The 13548-nt window shown below is 44.4% G+C and overlaps 1 protein-coding gene across 1 annotated transcript in view; it reads left to right on the forward strand.

The window, feature by feature from the left end:
- The window catches only part of T265_11190 (hypothetical protein), a gene marked incomplete at both ends in the record, with an annotated part of 45494 nt that overhangs the window by 12580 nt on the left and 19366 nt on the right, over window positions 1-13548 (forward strand). The window contains one exon of the mRNA XM_009177785.1: window positions 3735-3910. Coding sequence (XP_009176049.1) covers window positions 3735-3910 — 176 coding nt within the window. The remainder of the gene's footprint in view (window positions 1-3734; window positions 3911-13548) is intronic.

Here is a 13548-nt window from a genome sequence, read left to right on the forward strand (position 1 = left end):
GAGCTCTAGCCTACAGGCATGCAACTTTAGACACCGACCTGAATGATCCGAGTCCACTCCTGCCACGAAGGCCGGTTTCAACCGTACACGCGCCCACCACACACCCACAATATCACGCTGAACTAAAAGCCGGCCGTTCTAATACGTCTATAGAAAAGCATCCCTAAACCTGCATACCCTCTCTTTAGTCCTCCCCTTCCAGCAAACATAGGCTCCTAACATGGCGCTTGATGACACCGAAGCTAGTGTGGAGGGAAACCGTTCTGACGAGGCCGTCCGCATCCGTTTGACAATCGGTGACAATACCCAGTGGCCACCTTCCTCCAGAGAGATGTTCAGACACTACCATGACGACGTCACCCTACCTGAGGTTTCTGTTCCGACTTAACCACTTATGGCGTAACTGTTCCACCTGTTCCACCTGTTCCAGAAAACTTCCGCCAAATAATTCACTTGTTTCCAACGTCGGGTGAGCCGCTCTTTCAAATCGCAATGCGATGGGATACCTGCGTTCGCTTCGTGTAGCGAGAGGTGATTCGGAGTCAGAGCCAATGCATCACGGCAATCTGCACTCAAAGATGTCAAATGCCGATCGTTTAGAACACGTTCCGCCTCAATAAAAAAGGTTGACAGACAATCATCAGATAGAGTTTGCTCTTGGATCAGCACAAAAATGATTTGCCGTGTTGATCGTATCATTCGCTCTCACACTCCTCCTCGATGGCTAGCATACAGGGTGTTAACATGCCACTGAATACCTCAAGCTAACAGTCGGTTGTTGATTTCCGCCTGGTCCCAAAGCGTTACGTGCTCCCTGAGTTCCTTAACGGCACCAACGATGTTGGATCCATTATCGCTGTAAATATCTAACGGTCACCCTCTTCGTCCAACGAACCTCATTAACGCCGGACGGCCTTCTCGGTAGGGTATTTGGATGCAAATCTGGTGCTACCATTACTGGCATTTTGGTTCTTCTTGAAATTTGACATCCATTCCGAAATATATTTTTCAGCAGTTTGTGGGTGTTTTCCGAAGTGATTATAGACTATATCTGCTATCATCAGAATGAATCATACGAGGCGGAGGGTTTTGTAGCTCCATCAGAATATTAAACAATCCAAAGTGTTCTGGAATAATATTTCGTATTCCTTGGAATGAAAATGTGAATTTATCAAGATTAAGATCAGCTCAATGAAATTGTCTGACTACATGTGAGATGCGACAAAATGAGTTCAGTTGTTCAGCCAGTTGTTCGGTCAGGCCCTTCCTGGCATGACTGATCCTGCAGCCGGTTATAATCGACCACCACCACAGGGTAGTGGATTTTTTCGGAAGTGACACGGGACAGTCGCGACGAAGGGTCCGTGTGTGCAACACTGCTAAGCAGTGTATTGTAGCAACGTTTAGTCTGCAATTCTCGTTTGAATTTCTGCTTTTGTTATTCAGGGTGAACAAGTTCCAGGAACATTTATCGAACGAGTCGATGTCCAACAATAGACAGCTGGTATAAAACGGTGGATTTTGAAGCTCAAGTTCATATTCGTAACTTTAAATCATTTTTTCCGTGTGTCCTGGTTTCAATGTTTCAAAGACATGTAGATGTAACTCACAAAACTCATCCTGTAGTGAAGAAGTTCACTGAAAGGCTCAGGTAAATCCAAAAGTTCCCAGAAACTTCTCTACCTGGATGACTAACTTTTCATAAATTTGGTGAATTATCAACAAGCCAGGTTGTCTGACTGATTTCAGAGTTCCTAAATCAGTCTCGATAGGTCTCTCTTCTAGTGCATTCACGATTTACATCTGTTGCAACCAGCATCCTGTTTCATCATGAACATTCGTCATCATTTAAAATGCCCCATTATCTGCAGAACAGGACTAGTAGCCACACTGGATTTTTTAAATGGTTGCGGAAGGGTTTTTGGCAGCTCGCGACCAGTTTCGCCACTGTCGAGGCTCATCAGATCAAAGCATTTCCTGAGTTCTCGTCAAAATTCTGTTTCAGTTAAGCATCATTGGCGAGGTTTACCCGGATTCATTTGTTTCTCTTGTCTTAGAACCATCTGCCACAATCTGAGTAATTTTGGTTCAAGCAGAACATAAGGTTGACGGTATTTCACGGGCTCCGACTACCTGCTGAGTCCCAAGACGGTCGAAACAAGGCATAGTAGTATTATGTATTTTGTTTCGTGGAGTTCATACAGTTTCACACATCTGCTTGTTCTCTGCTAGCAGTGAAGGGGTTTTATCAAGAGTCTTCGAAATGTCCAAAATTCAGATATGCTGATACTCGCCAACATCTCTCATTTGTAAATTTTCGCCTCTCGGGGACCCATGCCGAACTTCAGTGTGCCTCACTGACAATCTTCCTTTCAATTTAACGTAGTTGTCACTCTTTCTGGAAGTTGCTGAATTTTGTTGGTGTAAGTAAGAATGAATCTTGTATGAACACACATTCCTCTTCCTTTGATACCATTCTCAGCCATTGGTCCAAACATGTGTTGAACAGGTATGACACTCGGTCCGTCGTATGCGCAGTTACCCTTTAGTTTGTTAGACTGGTATCCTAGCTGAGATTCTGTTGACGTTCTATTTTCAGGTCCCAGATGTGGCTCAGCAAACAGTTCATCCACTAGAGCTGTGCAAAGCTGGATACGTGGCCAAAAACCTTATCTATTCTGTCCACGCCAGTTGCTCCTAGATGACGCGCGGTCTGTATTGTGACGTTTCAAAAATATAATGAATTGCACCTGGTCCGTATCATGTTCTGCTACCATTCCTAGACACGGGTTGTGTCGTTAGGTATAAACCGAAAACTCAGGGTAAACCGTCCGGACTCTCAGGTCTCGTGGGCACATCAAGTCGCTTTCAAAAATTTGACTTAGTATTGCACGACATATTCACAGGACAAACAATAATAGGCCGGTCGATCAACGCAATAAGGACATTTTTCTGATCATCAGCCGACTCGAAAACAATGCACAAATTCCAATCTTTCCTCTGTTTCACTCTTACTGGACTAGACTCATAGTCAAACTTATCCCTGTCGACTTTGAATAAGTTTTCAGACAGCCAGTCATAACTTCATTAAATGCTTGGGCGAAGTGGTCTGGACTGGACGGTTTTGTCTAATAATAATACTGGTTATTTGGAATCGTCTGTATTCGCAATTGTTCTATTACGACGATGCCTCCCTGATACTGCATTGTTACAAATAATTCACTGAATACTATTCAACAGCACACTAACCGTCTCCCCTATCGGGGTTTCATTAGATGAGCGTACACTTTGGTGTTTAGTTAAAACAAGCTCGGTAGGAAATTGCAGACGGATAAATCACAGGCGAATCAATGCCACCAAATGGATGCGGTGTGACATTTGAATAATACCTTCCACATATGTCTTCCTCGGGACCAACGAAAAAATCATTCCGTACTGTAAATTTCCTCTGCGGCTGACCCGGTATGACAAATCGCAGACTGCGATGGACGATTATGTGTGATATGTGGACTACAGTGTTCGAAAGGTCCTACATTGCACAAAGGTACATGCGGTTTGGAGCCGGTAAACACCCCCTAGTGAAGACAGATTACTTTACAACACCAGCACAAAATACATCGTCATTTGCCAGTTCATAAGTAGTTTCAGTGACGATAACACAGTGGCGATAAGCAATCCAAGGACAATGGATTCTTGTCTCGGTAAGCTTTCCTGTTCTGAATCTATGTGACTAGTAACGGACGAACGCCTTAACACTTCAAGACGGCCGGAATTGGAAGCAATAAGTGGGACTCAGCTTCGGGACTGGTATTATACATCCAAAGATCCGCCGAAAATAACCGCCGTTTGGGCCGACCTAACGGAGGTGAATGGAAATTGGTGGTATTCAAATGATATTGACAGGGAGAAGGTGTGTAACGCTGGGTAATACTGGTGACTGAATGTGATGTACGTGGTTTTCTTTTAACTCCGCCTTGATCGAATGGAAGTTGGTTTATTACGGAATTTGTGGAATTGTATTATAGTATTCATACACAACTGGGTGATAGTTAGTGACTATCCAGAGAAGTTCGAGATGGCGCGTTCAAATAGAAAACGGATATTCTGTTTGTCAAAAGCAAGGTGCATGAGAGGGTTTCACTTTCCTGTCCTATTCTCTTTACCGGTAGCGTTTAGTCCTGTGTCAGTAACAACCAATCATGTTGATGATCAAACAAAGGTTAAGGTTGTCCGTAACCGTGGCGTTTAATCGTATGTCACCAACACCCAATCATGTTGATGATCAGCCAAAGGGTTAAGTGTTAAACCACTAGCCCGGCCGCCAGGGGTTCGGTTAGGAACTACCTTCATTTTCGACAGATGTACACTGCTGATGCTACACAGTAAGGGAGAAACCGCTTAAAAATTATTCTCAGCTGTTCAGCATAAACAGCCCTCATTTCCAAGAAGAAATGTATAACAAATATTTCAAATATTTCAAATATGAAAAACCCGATTGGAAGAGGATCCTAATGTGAGTAGGGTCTAACACTGAATACAGAGTGTGCACAAACGTCGATAACAATCACCGCCAAATTGCATACGTGTAGTATTTTCAGATGTTAATCTTAGAGGGGACTTCGCTTTTACACGTGCGCTAGATCTCGGCAAGCTGCCCACAAGCCCTGCATCTGTTAGAAGGAATGCTTGTGAACCGGTAACATAACAGTGTCATTTAAATTACATCGACGTAACCAGTTTTGGATCGTGATCCAATACGCTTGGAACTGACTGAATACGGCCTTATAACAGGCGATTTACCCCGACTTTGGCTATCCGTGTGCCCTAGGTGGATGCTGGGTTGTTGCATCCAGGATGAAAATGTCGACATTTACTGCCGATACACACATCCACTATCGAGACATCCACAGTGAGTGGTTTACCAGAGCCGTGGAGCTTGTACTGGCCTGGCTATCCGATCCTTCAATTTACCAGGAGTGTGTTGCAAAAAATGAAAACAATAACGCTAGGCTGAGTATACAAAAATCAAGGGATCAGATGGAACAGACTCACCAATATTTTCTCTCCTTAAAATAGTTCGTCGTTGGCCCACGTCAGCGTGTGAAATGAAATGGTAAAGCACTTTTGTAGTTTGTATTCAAATTAAAAACGACTACGCCACTGACAAAATACGCAATTATGTAATGGAAGCAAAATATAATTACGAACATCGCGAGCTTCTTCCGAAACGACTTGAAGACTTTACAAGAATCAGCAGACCTGTTATTCGAATTGACAGCAACTTAATGAGCTGGATTAGTGATCCTAAATGAATAAAATTTGTTTCCCACCGTAGAATTTCGGACTCGGTTTTACACTACAAACATGGTCCGTTTAGAAGAAGAAAGGACAACTTACGAATTATGAATATTGTTCATTGCAGATGGTTTCTCCTACAGAGCCGGTAGAGCTCTACACATTTTCGAACATCCTATCATCATCACTATTGTCAGCTGTTTCTAACCTCGTACTAGTCGTACAGTTTTTTAGCTGCCGTAGTTTCGTTCACCAATGATTTGGGGGTAGGGTTAGGGAGCTGCGCCTTGCAAGCGGGAGCTGATAAATTGGTACATGAAACCATCACTGTCAGTGGGCCGTGAAGTGGAGGGAAGGCGTTGGAAAATGAGCTATGTATTGAAGGCTATAGCTTGGGTGCACGAGCGCTATTAAGGTCGCGGCTGAGCCATGTCTGACAATATCGCTAACCATTGATAAGCCCCGTCTCGGTGTCCCCATCCAGGAATACGGCAGTGACCAGTGCAGCCAAGTTTGCTGTTATTGGCTTCCATACTTCGCTGCCAATTCATCGGTTGACCGCCTCTGGCTCTCTTCCACGCTTCACTTGGTTGTGTGAAAAGAGCCCTTTGAGGAAGTCGGTCGACTGGCATACGCAGCACGTGGCAAAGCCAGCGCAAACTATGCCGTGTGATCAGTTCATCTATCGAGAGTGAGATATTTCTCCCGGATACCATTCGGCCAACTTCAGAATTGCTGATCCGGTTTTCCCACCAGATTCGGGCAATACTCCGAAGACGCCGATGATCAAACACTGAAAAACATTTGACGTGCTCGGAGCGCAGCGGCCAGGTATCTGATCCCTCTTAATGTGGAGCGTACTGCAGCATTGTAAACTCGACCCTTGACAGAGAAGCCGATCTCACGCCTACGCCACAGGTGACATAGGTTCGCAAAAGCTGCTCTGGCCTTCCCAATCCGGATAGAAATGTCATCTTCCACCAGACCACCTGGACTGATGCGGCTGCCCAAGTGAACACATTTGTCTACTACCTCAATCAGCTCATCCGCAAGCATGTGGATAGGGTTCGAGCCCACAAAATCTTGCAATAGCACTTTACTCTTTGAAGGTGTGAAGCGGATGCCTAACCGCGAAGCAGGATTATTTAGATTATTTAATATTGTTTGCATTACCATGGAATTATATCCCGGAAGAGCTGTGTCGCATGCGTGCTCGATATCTATGAGCGGTGTCCCGCGGAGCACTTTGACCCCACATGCATTAGAGGTTGATAGTGTGTCCTCCATGATCGTATCAATGACGAAGTTGAAGAGGAGAGTTGAACGACGGCACCCCTTTAGGACACCACTGGATGTGGTGAACTCAGGAGAGACCTTCCCCTAGATTTTTACATGATCGCGGTAGTTGGCGTACAGTGCCTTAATGAGAGTCAAGAATTAACGGGGGACACCTTTTCTCCGCAGACACTGCCATAATGCTTGGCGGTCCACAGAGTAAAAGGCAGGCTTCAGATCAAGAATAACAAACATTGTTGGTTGCTGGAGGAAGTTTCGCTGTTCCAGGCTCTGTCGGAGGGTGAGGATATGATCGATGCAACTTCTTCCAGGACGGAACCCAGCTTGGTTTTCAGGGATCTGCACCCCCTGTATTCATGAAAACTTCAAAGGATAAGGTCAGAGAGCACCAAAAATGCACCAGAGATGCCACAGCTAACAGGCTGATTCCACGGTAGTTTTCACATAGAGGCCGCGTACACTTTTCGAAGATGGGGATAACCGTCGACATGCACCATTCTGCAAACACGTTCTCTCCGTCCCTTATAGCACCAGTAAGCTTTGACAGGTGGGTCACCAGGGATTTTCCGCCATCTTTGAGGGCTGCATACAGACCGCCCGGTTCTGGTGCCTTCTCATGTTTAAGTACGGCTATTTCATATCTTATTTCTTTTTCCAAAGAGGGATCAAGGTTTACATTCCATTCGCCCGTATGCATTATCTCCAACGGCTATGTTGCCAGAGGCCAGATGAACATTTCTTCGAAGTGTTCGGCCCATCTCTTTAGTCGACGATTTTGGGAGTGAATTGATGAGCCATCTATTTCACTTATCGGTTTGCTGACCGTTGATTTCCTAGCACCAGTCTTTCGTATCAGTTGCTAAAGAGCACGGCCGTTTCTAGCAGCAAAAGCCTTTTCCAACTCCCGAGCTTTCGATGTCCACCAGAGCTCTCGGTCTTTCCTTAGGCTCTTCACTATTTGGCGTTTAAGGGATTTGCGTGCGCCGCATGGCTCCTTTCACATTTTGCCACGCTTCATCCACGTGTTCACTGCTACCACAGTATTGTTTTACTGTGGAAAGTTGTTGGGCTAGCTCAGAACGATACTGTTGAGCTATGGCAGTTCTTCGAAGCTAATGGATTGGCAAGCATCTTGCCGATTCTTGAGGGCCTAAAGGGAAACTAACTGTCAAGCGTGCGCGCACCAAGGCGTGATCGGAATCAAGTGGTGTACCCCAGAAAAAACGGCAGGCTTGAATTGCGGCTATCTACCGGTGGCTGATGGCCACGTGGTCCAACTGGGTCCATGTTTGGCTTGTAGTTGGCTGTGCGAACGTTTATATTGGAGGTTCCTACTTGCCAAAATCAGTTCGTGATCAGCACACAAATGAAGGAGCCGACCTCCGTTGTCTTTGTGGCGAGCATCGACTTCGAAGCGACCACACAAATGTTGTTACAAGGAGCTCAGAGGAAATACTTGAGCATCCAAAACGCCTGCGAGGATCTCATTGTCGATGCTTTTTGCCACACAAGGCTGTGTGAGGACGTTGGGTTTTGTTCGCGATATGACACTAGCCTCTGAATAAAAAGTTAGACCCACGAGGCATTTAGAAAATGTAGGGTTTTCTTTGGGGTCTCTGCCCGGAGCCTACGACCCAAAAGTCTGACCTGCTCGGTCGCAACTGGGTTGGCCGTACCCGAGGGCGCAGGGAGTAAGGCATAAGTGCTTCATTCCTGATGCGGCTGCGCGCAGCAGATGCCTTTTGAGCAGCACCGGGTTCTTTGGTTTTAAAAGTATTTCGACCGTATTAAATAATGCGACGGCGGTCGCGGTCAACCGTTGGGTGATCGGAGTGTGCGATTTTCGGGGCCGGGGTTTTCTCACCCGTCCNCTCGGGGGAAGGCAGCATCGCTACTTCCGTAAATATGGACGTGCTGGTCGGCTGAGGGAAACACCTTACTGCCTCTACATTCCTGACGAAGAGGACAGCACGATTCTACCCCCGGACCGCCTCGTACCACGATCACTCGTAGTACGGGGTCTCGCTGCTCTTGGTCTGGCTGGTCATTTTGGCCTTCCTGACATGGTTGCACTTTGTGGATCGAAGTTCCATCCAGTTAAGCCCGCGGGATCATTGCAGCACTCAAGCCCGACCACCACGTGAAGGGGGCAGCTTTAGGTCACGTGAGGTCATGTTTATTTGCCGGGCCCCTGGTCTGAGAAATTTGAGTAAATCAAGTAATTCAGTCATTCCGCATCACCATAATCATCGTCATCACCATTATCATTATCTTCATCATCATCATCCACGTCAGCATAACATCAATTTTTACCGCTGATGTTTTGCTGCCGTACCATCAATTTTATGGTGGATGCCTCATTATGAAGCAAAGGGTAGCGTTTCTATTCTGGCCTACTGCTGTCATTTGGGGATTCCAAAATTTCCAGACACTCATTCGAGCAATCTGAATGGAAATTGGTAACAGACGCCAATGAGATTTATTAGCAACCATACCATGATGAGTCTACAAAGAGATTTTTTCTTGAGTAAGTGTCACAAAAATCAGAATGGACTGCAACCGGTTTGAGAGGTTTCGTGTCTTTGAATAAATACCGTAAATTACTGAAAGTTTGCACAAATGGTCCAGCTGGTGTTTGGGGGATATTTCAGAGTGTTTAAATGTGGATGCAAATGTGGATGCCAAACGGCTTGTCGGTGCCCATTTGTAAAACTTCAGACTATCTTTCTGAAGGGAACTTTACTTTCATGCGAGCGAGCCTTGCACGTGGACGAAGATTTACTCTTCTGTGAATGTGATATCTCTAAGGTGTCGAAACGCCACCTCAGTTAGTATAAAATATTTAACCCGGGGATCATACTGAATACTCAGGCTCGGACGTCATCTAGTTGACCCCGAATATTCCAATAATGTCAGATATATAACGATGCTTGCAAGGAGCTATGTTACCTCAAGGTTGTGGTACGGGGTGACATGCTTTATCCGGAAGGAGGTTCACACCGACAGGTACATACTTCTCGAGGACTATTTCTTACCATCAAACTTTACTCAATTAAAGTCTCTGTTGAACATTCGAGCACCCGTTTTCTAATTGTAGCATTGTGGATTCGTAGACATTAGTTAACATCAGCTTTGGTTCTGAGAGAGAATTTGTCAGCGAACTTTAATCAACATTTCTTCCAATAAGTGAATCCAGGATGCATTGTTCATCTGTATAAGATATTGTTGATGCAGAATTGTGTTCAGCCTCATGGTGTTTCTGACAGACACAAAAAATCACAGATTGGGCGTGTCCCAAGTGGATGACGCACAAGATATGAGTTTCTGTGGAAGGGAGCTTGTAGTGGATAACGTGAGCCAATACCAGTTCAAAGTAGTGAAATCAAAAGAGGTTAAATAGGCGAGATGATACAACTCACAATTCGTTGGCACAGTTAGCTATTACCACCAAAATAAATCCAAATCGATCCTGTTCCTGGAATCTTCCTTGATATATTCTTAGATAATTTCTATCCCGCGTAGCCTGAAAGGTAGATAACCGCTCTTTAATTCACTGCCAGCGAAATTCGACACAGCAAGAATGGAACACGCCTTTCACGAAGTACAGAATTTGAATTGTGTCATATTTCTTTTGTGTTCATTTAAACAAAAGTTACTCGGTATGAAGAGAAGAGGAATAAGCTGAGATTTTAGTGAGGGTTAGAAAGTGGTACAATTTGAGTAATGGTAAGTTGCAAAGAAAGTACTAATGGACCCCGGTCAGAAGGAAAACCGTGAGCTTATACTGAATGCGCTTTCTCCAAATCGTTCGTGGAAGATCGGTTATTTGTTCGTTTGCTAAACTGGTGTACACCAGGATAAGCCAGGTGCCCGCCAAGGGAATCAGAATAGTTGCTGTGCCAAGAACTGTAAGCACATCTTACGGCAATTACCTTTAAACTATCTAGTATTTATTGACCAGTTTTCTGAAGTCAAATTAGTGGTATAGCTCTACTTTGGCCGTATTCTTATAAGTTTCAAAACACAATGGAATGACGGTGGATTGCATAGCAAAAATGATGACCGGGCTAATTGCACGTAGATCAACAAAATGGTTTTTAATGTGACCTTATTTTGGAAGTTACGATAACTATTCTCAAATTCAAATTATGCAAGTGTAGGGCGTACAAACAACATTTGCCAATAATTTTATTTTCAGCTGCTGAGGGACACAATTTGTGGAGGTAGGCATAGGCACACCTTCTCTCAGGCAAGCATACTGTTCGATCTTCGAAAATTTGCAGGTTTAAGTCTTCCCGCGGATTCGTGTGTTACGTTAGTTGTGAGCGCTTCTCGGCTTGGTGGAATAAACCGACTTCACTGCTAAGGCGGAATCTCTACCGGCACTGACCCAAAAACATATTACCAGCAATGTGTAGACGAAGAATAGTTTCACAATATGATTGAAACATTCTTCTTCGAAGTCACTTGTAGAACCTGCCAACGTAATTTGGTTTCTGTGATTGCAGGATGATTGTCGTTACATCCAGTCTCAAAGAGCTAATCGAAACCGTGATCAGCAATCCCCAGGCAACTGAAGGAGCAGAATGATTTTGTGGGCGGTTTCCTCTAAAAAATGCAACAGATTTTTTAAACACAGCTTTGGTGTTTTTCGAATCGGTACCAAGATGGTGAGTATAAAACAGATCGTTTGCATGTCGCAGCACATCAGAACTTTTGCCATGCATTCACATTCCCTGATTTGATTCACTATGCCGTCGAGTATCAACTGGGTTTCGAAGATCCTAGCTTTTGGATTTCAATGGCCATTTTGATTCTCACACTTTTTGACATGAAACGGTAAATTGCGATTATCATTAGCGAAAAGTAGTCAATCATCACAATACCGTCTCAGTGGGATCGCCTCATCCTTCAAGGTGTTTATTTATCTAACTTTCTGCGTGCTCAGTCACTTCAGTACGAAAGCGATGCGAATGTCGACGATGACTGATTGAACTCGATGCCGAACATCATAAGTTATAAGACCCTGTGCTGAATGTTTACTTCAGTGTCCACTAAGCGACCGGCTTTGCTGACTTTTATGACGTTTTCTCTTTTTTGATTTCAGTGTCGTTTGAAGGTTTCATGGGGTTTCCGGCATCCTCTAATAAGTTTCAGAAATCTTGCCTTCCTTACATCAGAGTTAGTGGGTCTTAGTTCCTTCGGAATATAAACGCAGGGAGCGAGGCATGCGAAATATAGAGCTTGCATTGTCTAGATATCTTGTGGCACGAAATTGGTCGCCGTCATCGTTCCTAAATTTCATTTCGCTGTAGGATTGTAGCTTCAGCTCAACTCTATCACCCAGGATACCCTTTATGAAACTGATGCAGAACAAGCCTTTGCAGGTAATCTGGAATGACCACTCGTTCTGCAAACAATAAGCACTCCTTACCAACGAAATGTGACGATCGCGTTTGATAGAGCTGAAGCAAGTGTTTGTTTATAGTGTTTTTTGTGACCCCTTGTGAAGGTGATACTACACCCACCAGTGAATCATTTATGGTTGCTTGAGTATCATTACAAATGAGTTGAGTACATTTGATGGCCTCAATTAGTATAAGTCGCATTTCCGATTTGGCCGAGCTATGACTGAATCTTCTGAGTAAGATGGTCCGCTTTCTAAAAGTTTTGATAATGCATCGGTCTGACCGGGATTGTCGGTAGAATTAAACTTGATGCTCAAGTTTTAACCGAGTAACAACGTAGCTCATCTCACTCATTATAATAAATTTGCGGTCATAGACCAGCATGTGGAACTTTTCACGGCAAAAGCATGGTATGCTGCCTTTTTATCTGGGTGATGCCCAGATTCTTTGAGCAAATCCTGAAATCTTCGCTCACAAAGCAAGTCCTCTGATTGTTTGTGCAACCGCGAGGTGTGATACTTATTGCTCCCCTCATATTTGTTGTCCGTATATTTTGGATGCCGATACCGCCTACATCCATTGTAATGAGCGTTTGGATTTCCTATGACCGCCATTGGAACGGTCACTCATTTCACATTGTTTCGCGGTTGCTGAGCAAGCGCAGGTACGGTAAACATAGAAGCTGGTGGTATATGGTCATCCGAGTGGCGTAGATGATACAAAGAACGTCCCGAAGAACACGCCAGCCGAAATCTATCCGACAACACAGCAGTTTTGTTCACTTTTGGAGAAACAGAACTAATCCTTGGTACTATTAACAGGTATATATATTTCTGTATGAGATGTCAGTCTGTAGGGAAAAGCGGAGAAGCAAAGTACAGCTTTTCCATCCTTGTTGAAAATCATAAGTGGTGCGCTTAGTAGTTGCACTATTTACCGTTTGACCACGGCGGTCAACCTCACTTAGTCGGGACATCATATCGATCATTCTTCACGCAAGGGATCCACATCACTCATGACAGACATTCTCACACCTAATCCATTCGTCGTATGAAATATTGTTCCTTCTGAGCTACTAAAAATCTGTTGGTAGTGTGGCGACATTCGGATTGGTCAGTAGCTGAACACAGTTACAAGCTTGGTTCGTGCGTGATCGCTTCACGATCCTTGTATGGTCTTAGGCTGTAGCCACTTGCAAGAAGCATTAAGCCGGGGGTTTCGCAATATCCAAATATTATCAGTCATTTTTTGAAGAGCATGGTCACAAGCATAAAAAGTGAGTGCAAACGATGAATGCGAAAGAGTAAAAGGAGAATATGGGAGAAAAGAAAGAAACGTCTCATTAGAAATCATGCCAAGGAGAGTGCCAGTCTGATGAAGTGAATCCCAAAGTATGTAAAGATTTTGGTATGGGAACACGCGTCAAAGGATCAACAACCAAAGAAAGGACAAACAATGGAGAATGCTCTTCAAGGCGCAGTGTGCGCTAGCACAGTCAAGACTCGCACATTAGGCACAAAGTGACCGTCATACTGGGTCTGGTGTGAGA

The sequence above is a fragment of the Opisthorchis viverrini genome (assembly GCF_000715545.1).
Source record: "Opisthorchis viverrini unplaced genomic scaffold opera_v5_463, whole genome shotgun sequence".
NCBI classification, from domain to species: domain Eukaryota; kingdom Metazoa; phylum Platyhelminthes; class Trematoda; order Opisthorchiida; family Opisthorchiidae; genus Opisthorchis; species Opisthorchis viverrini.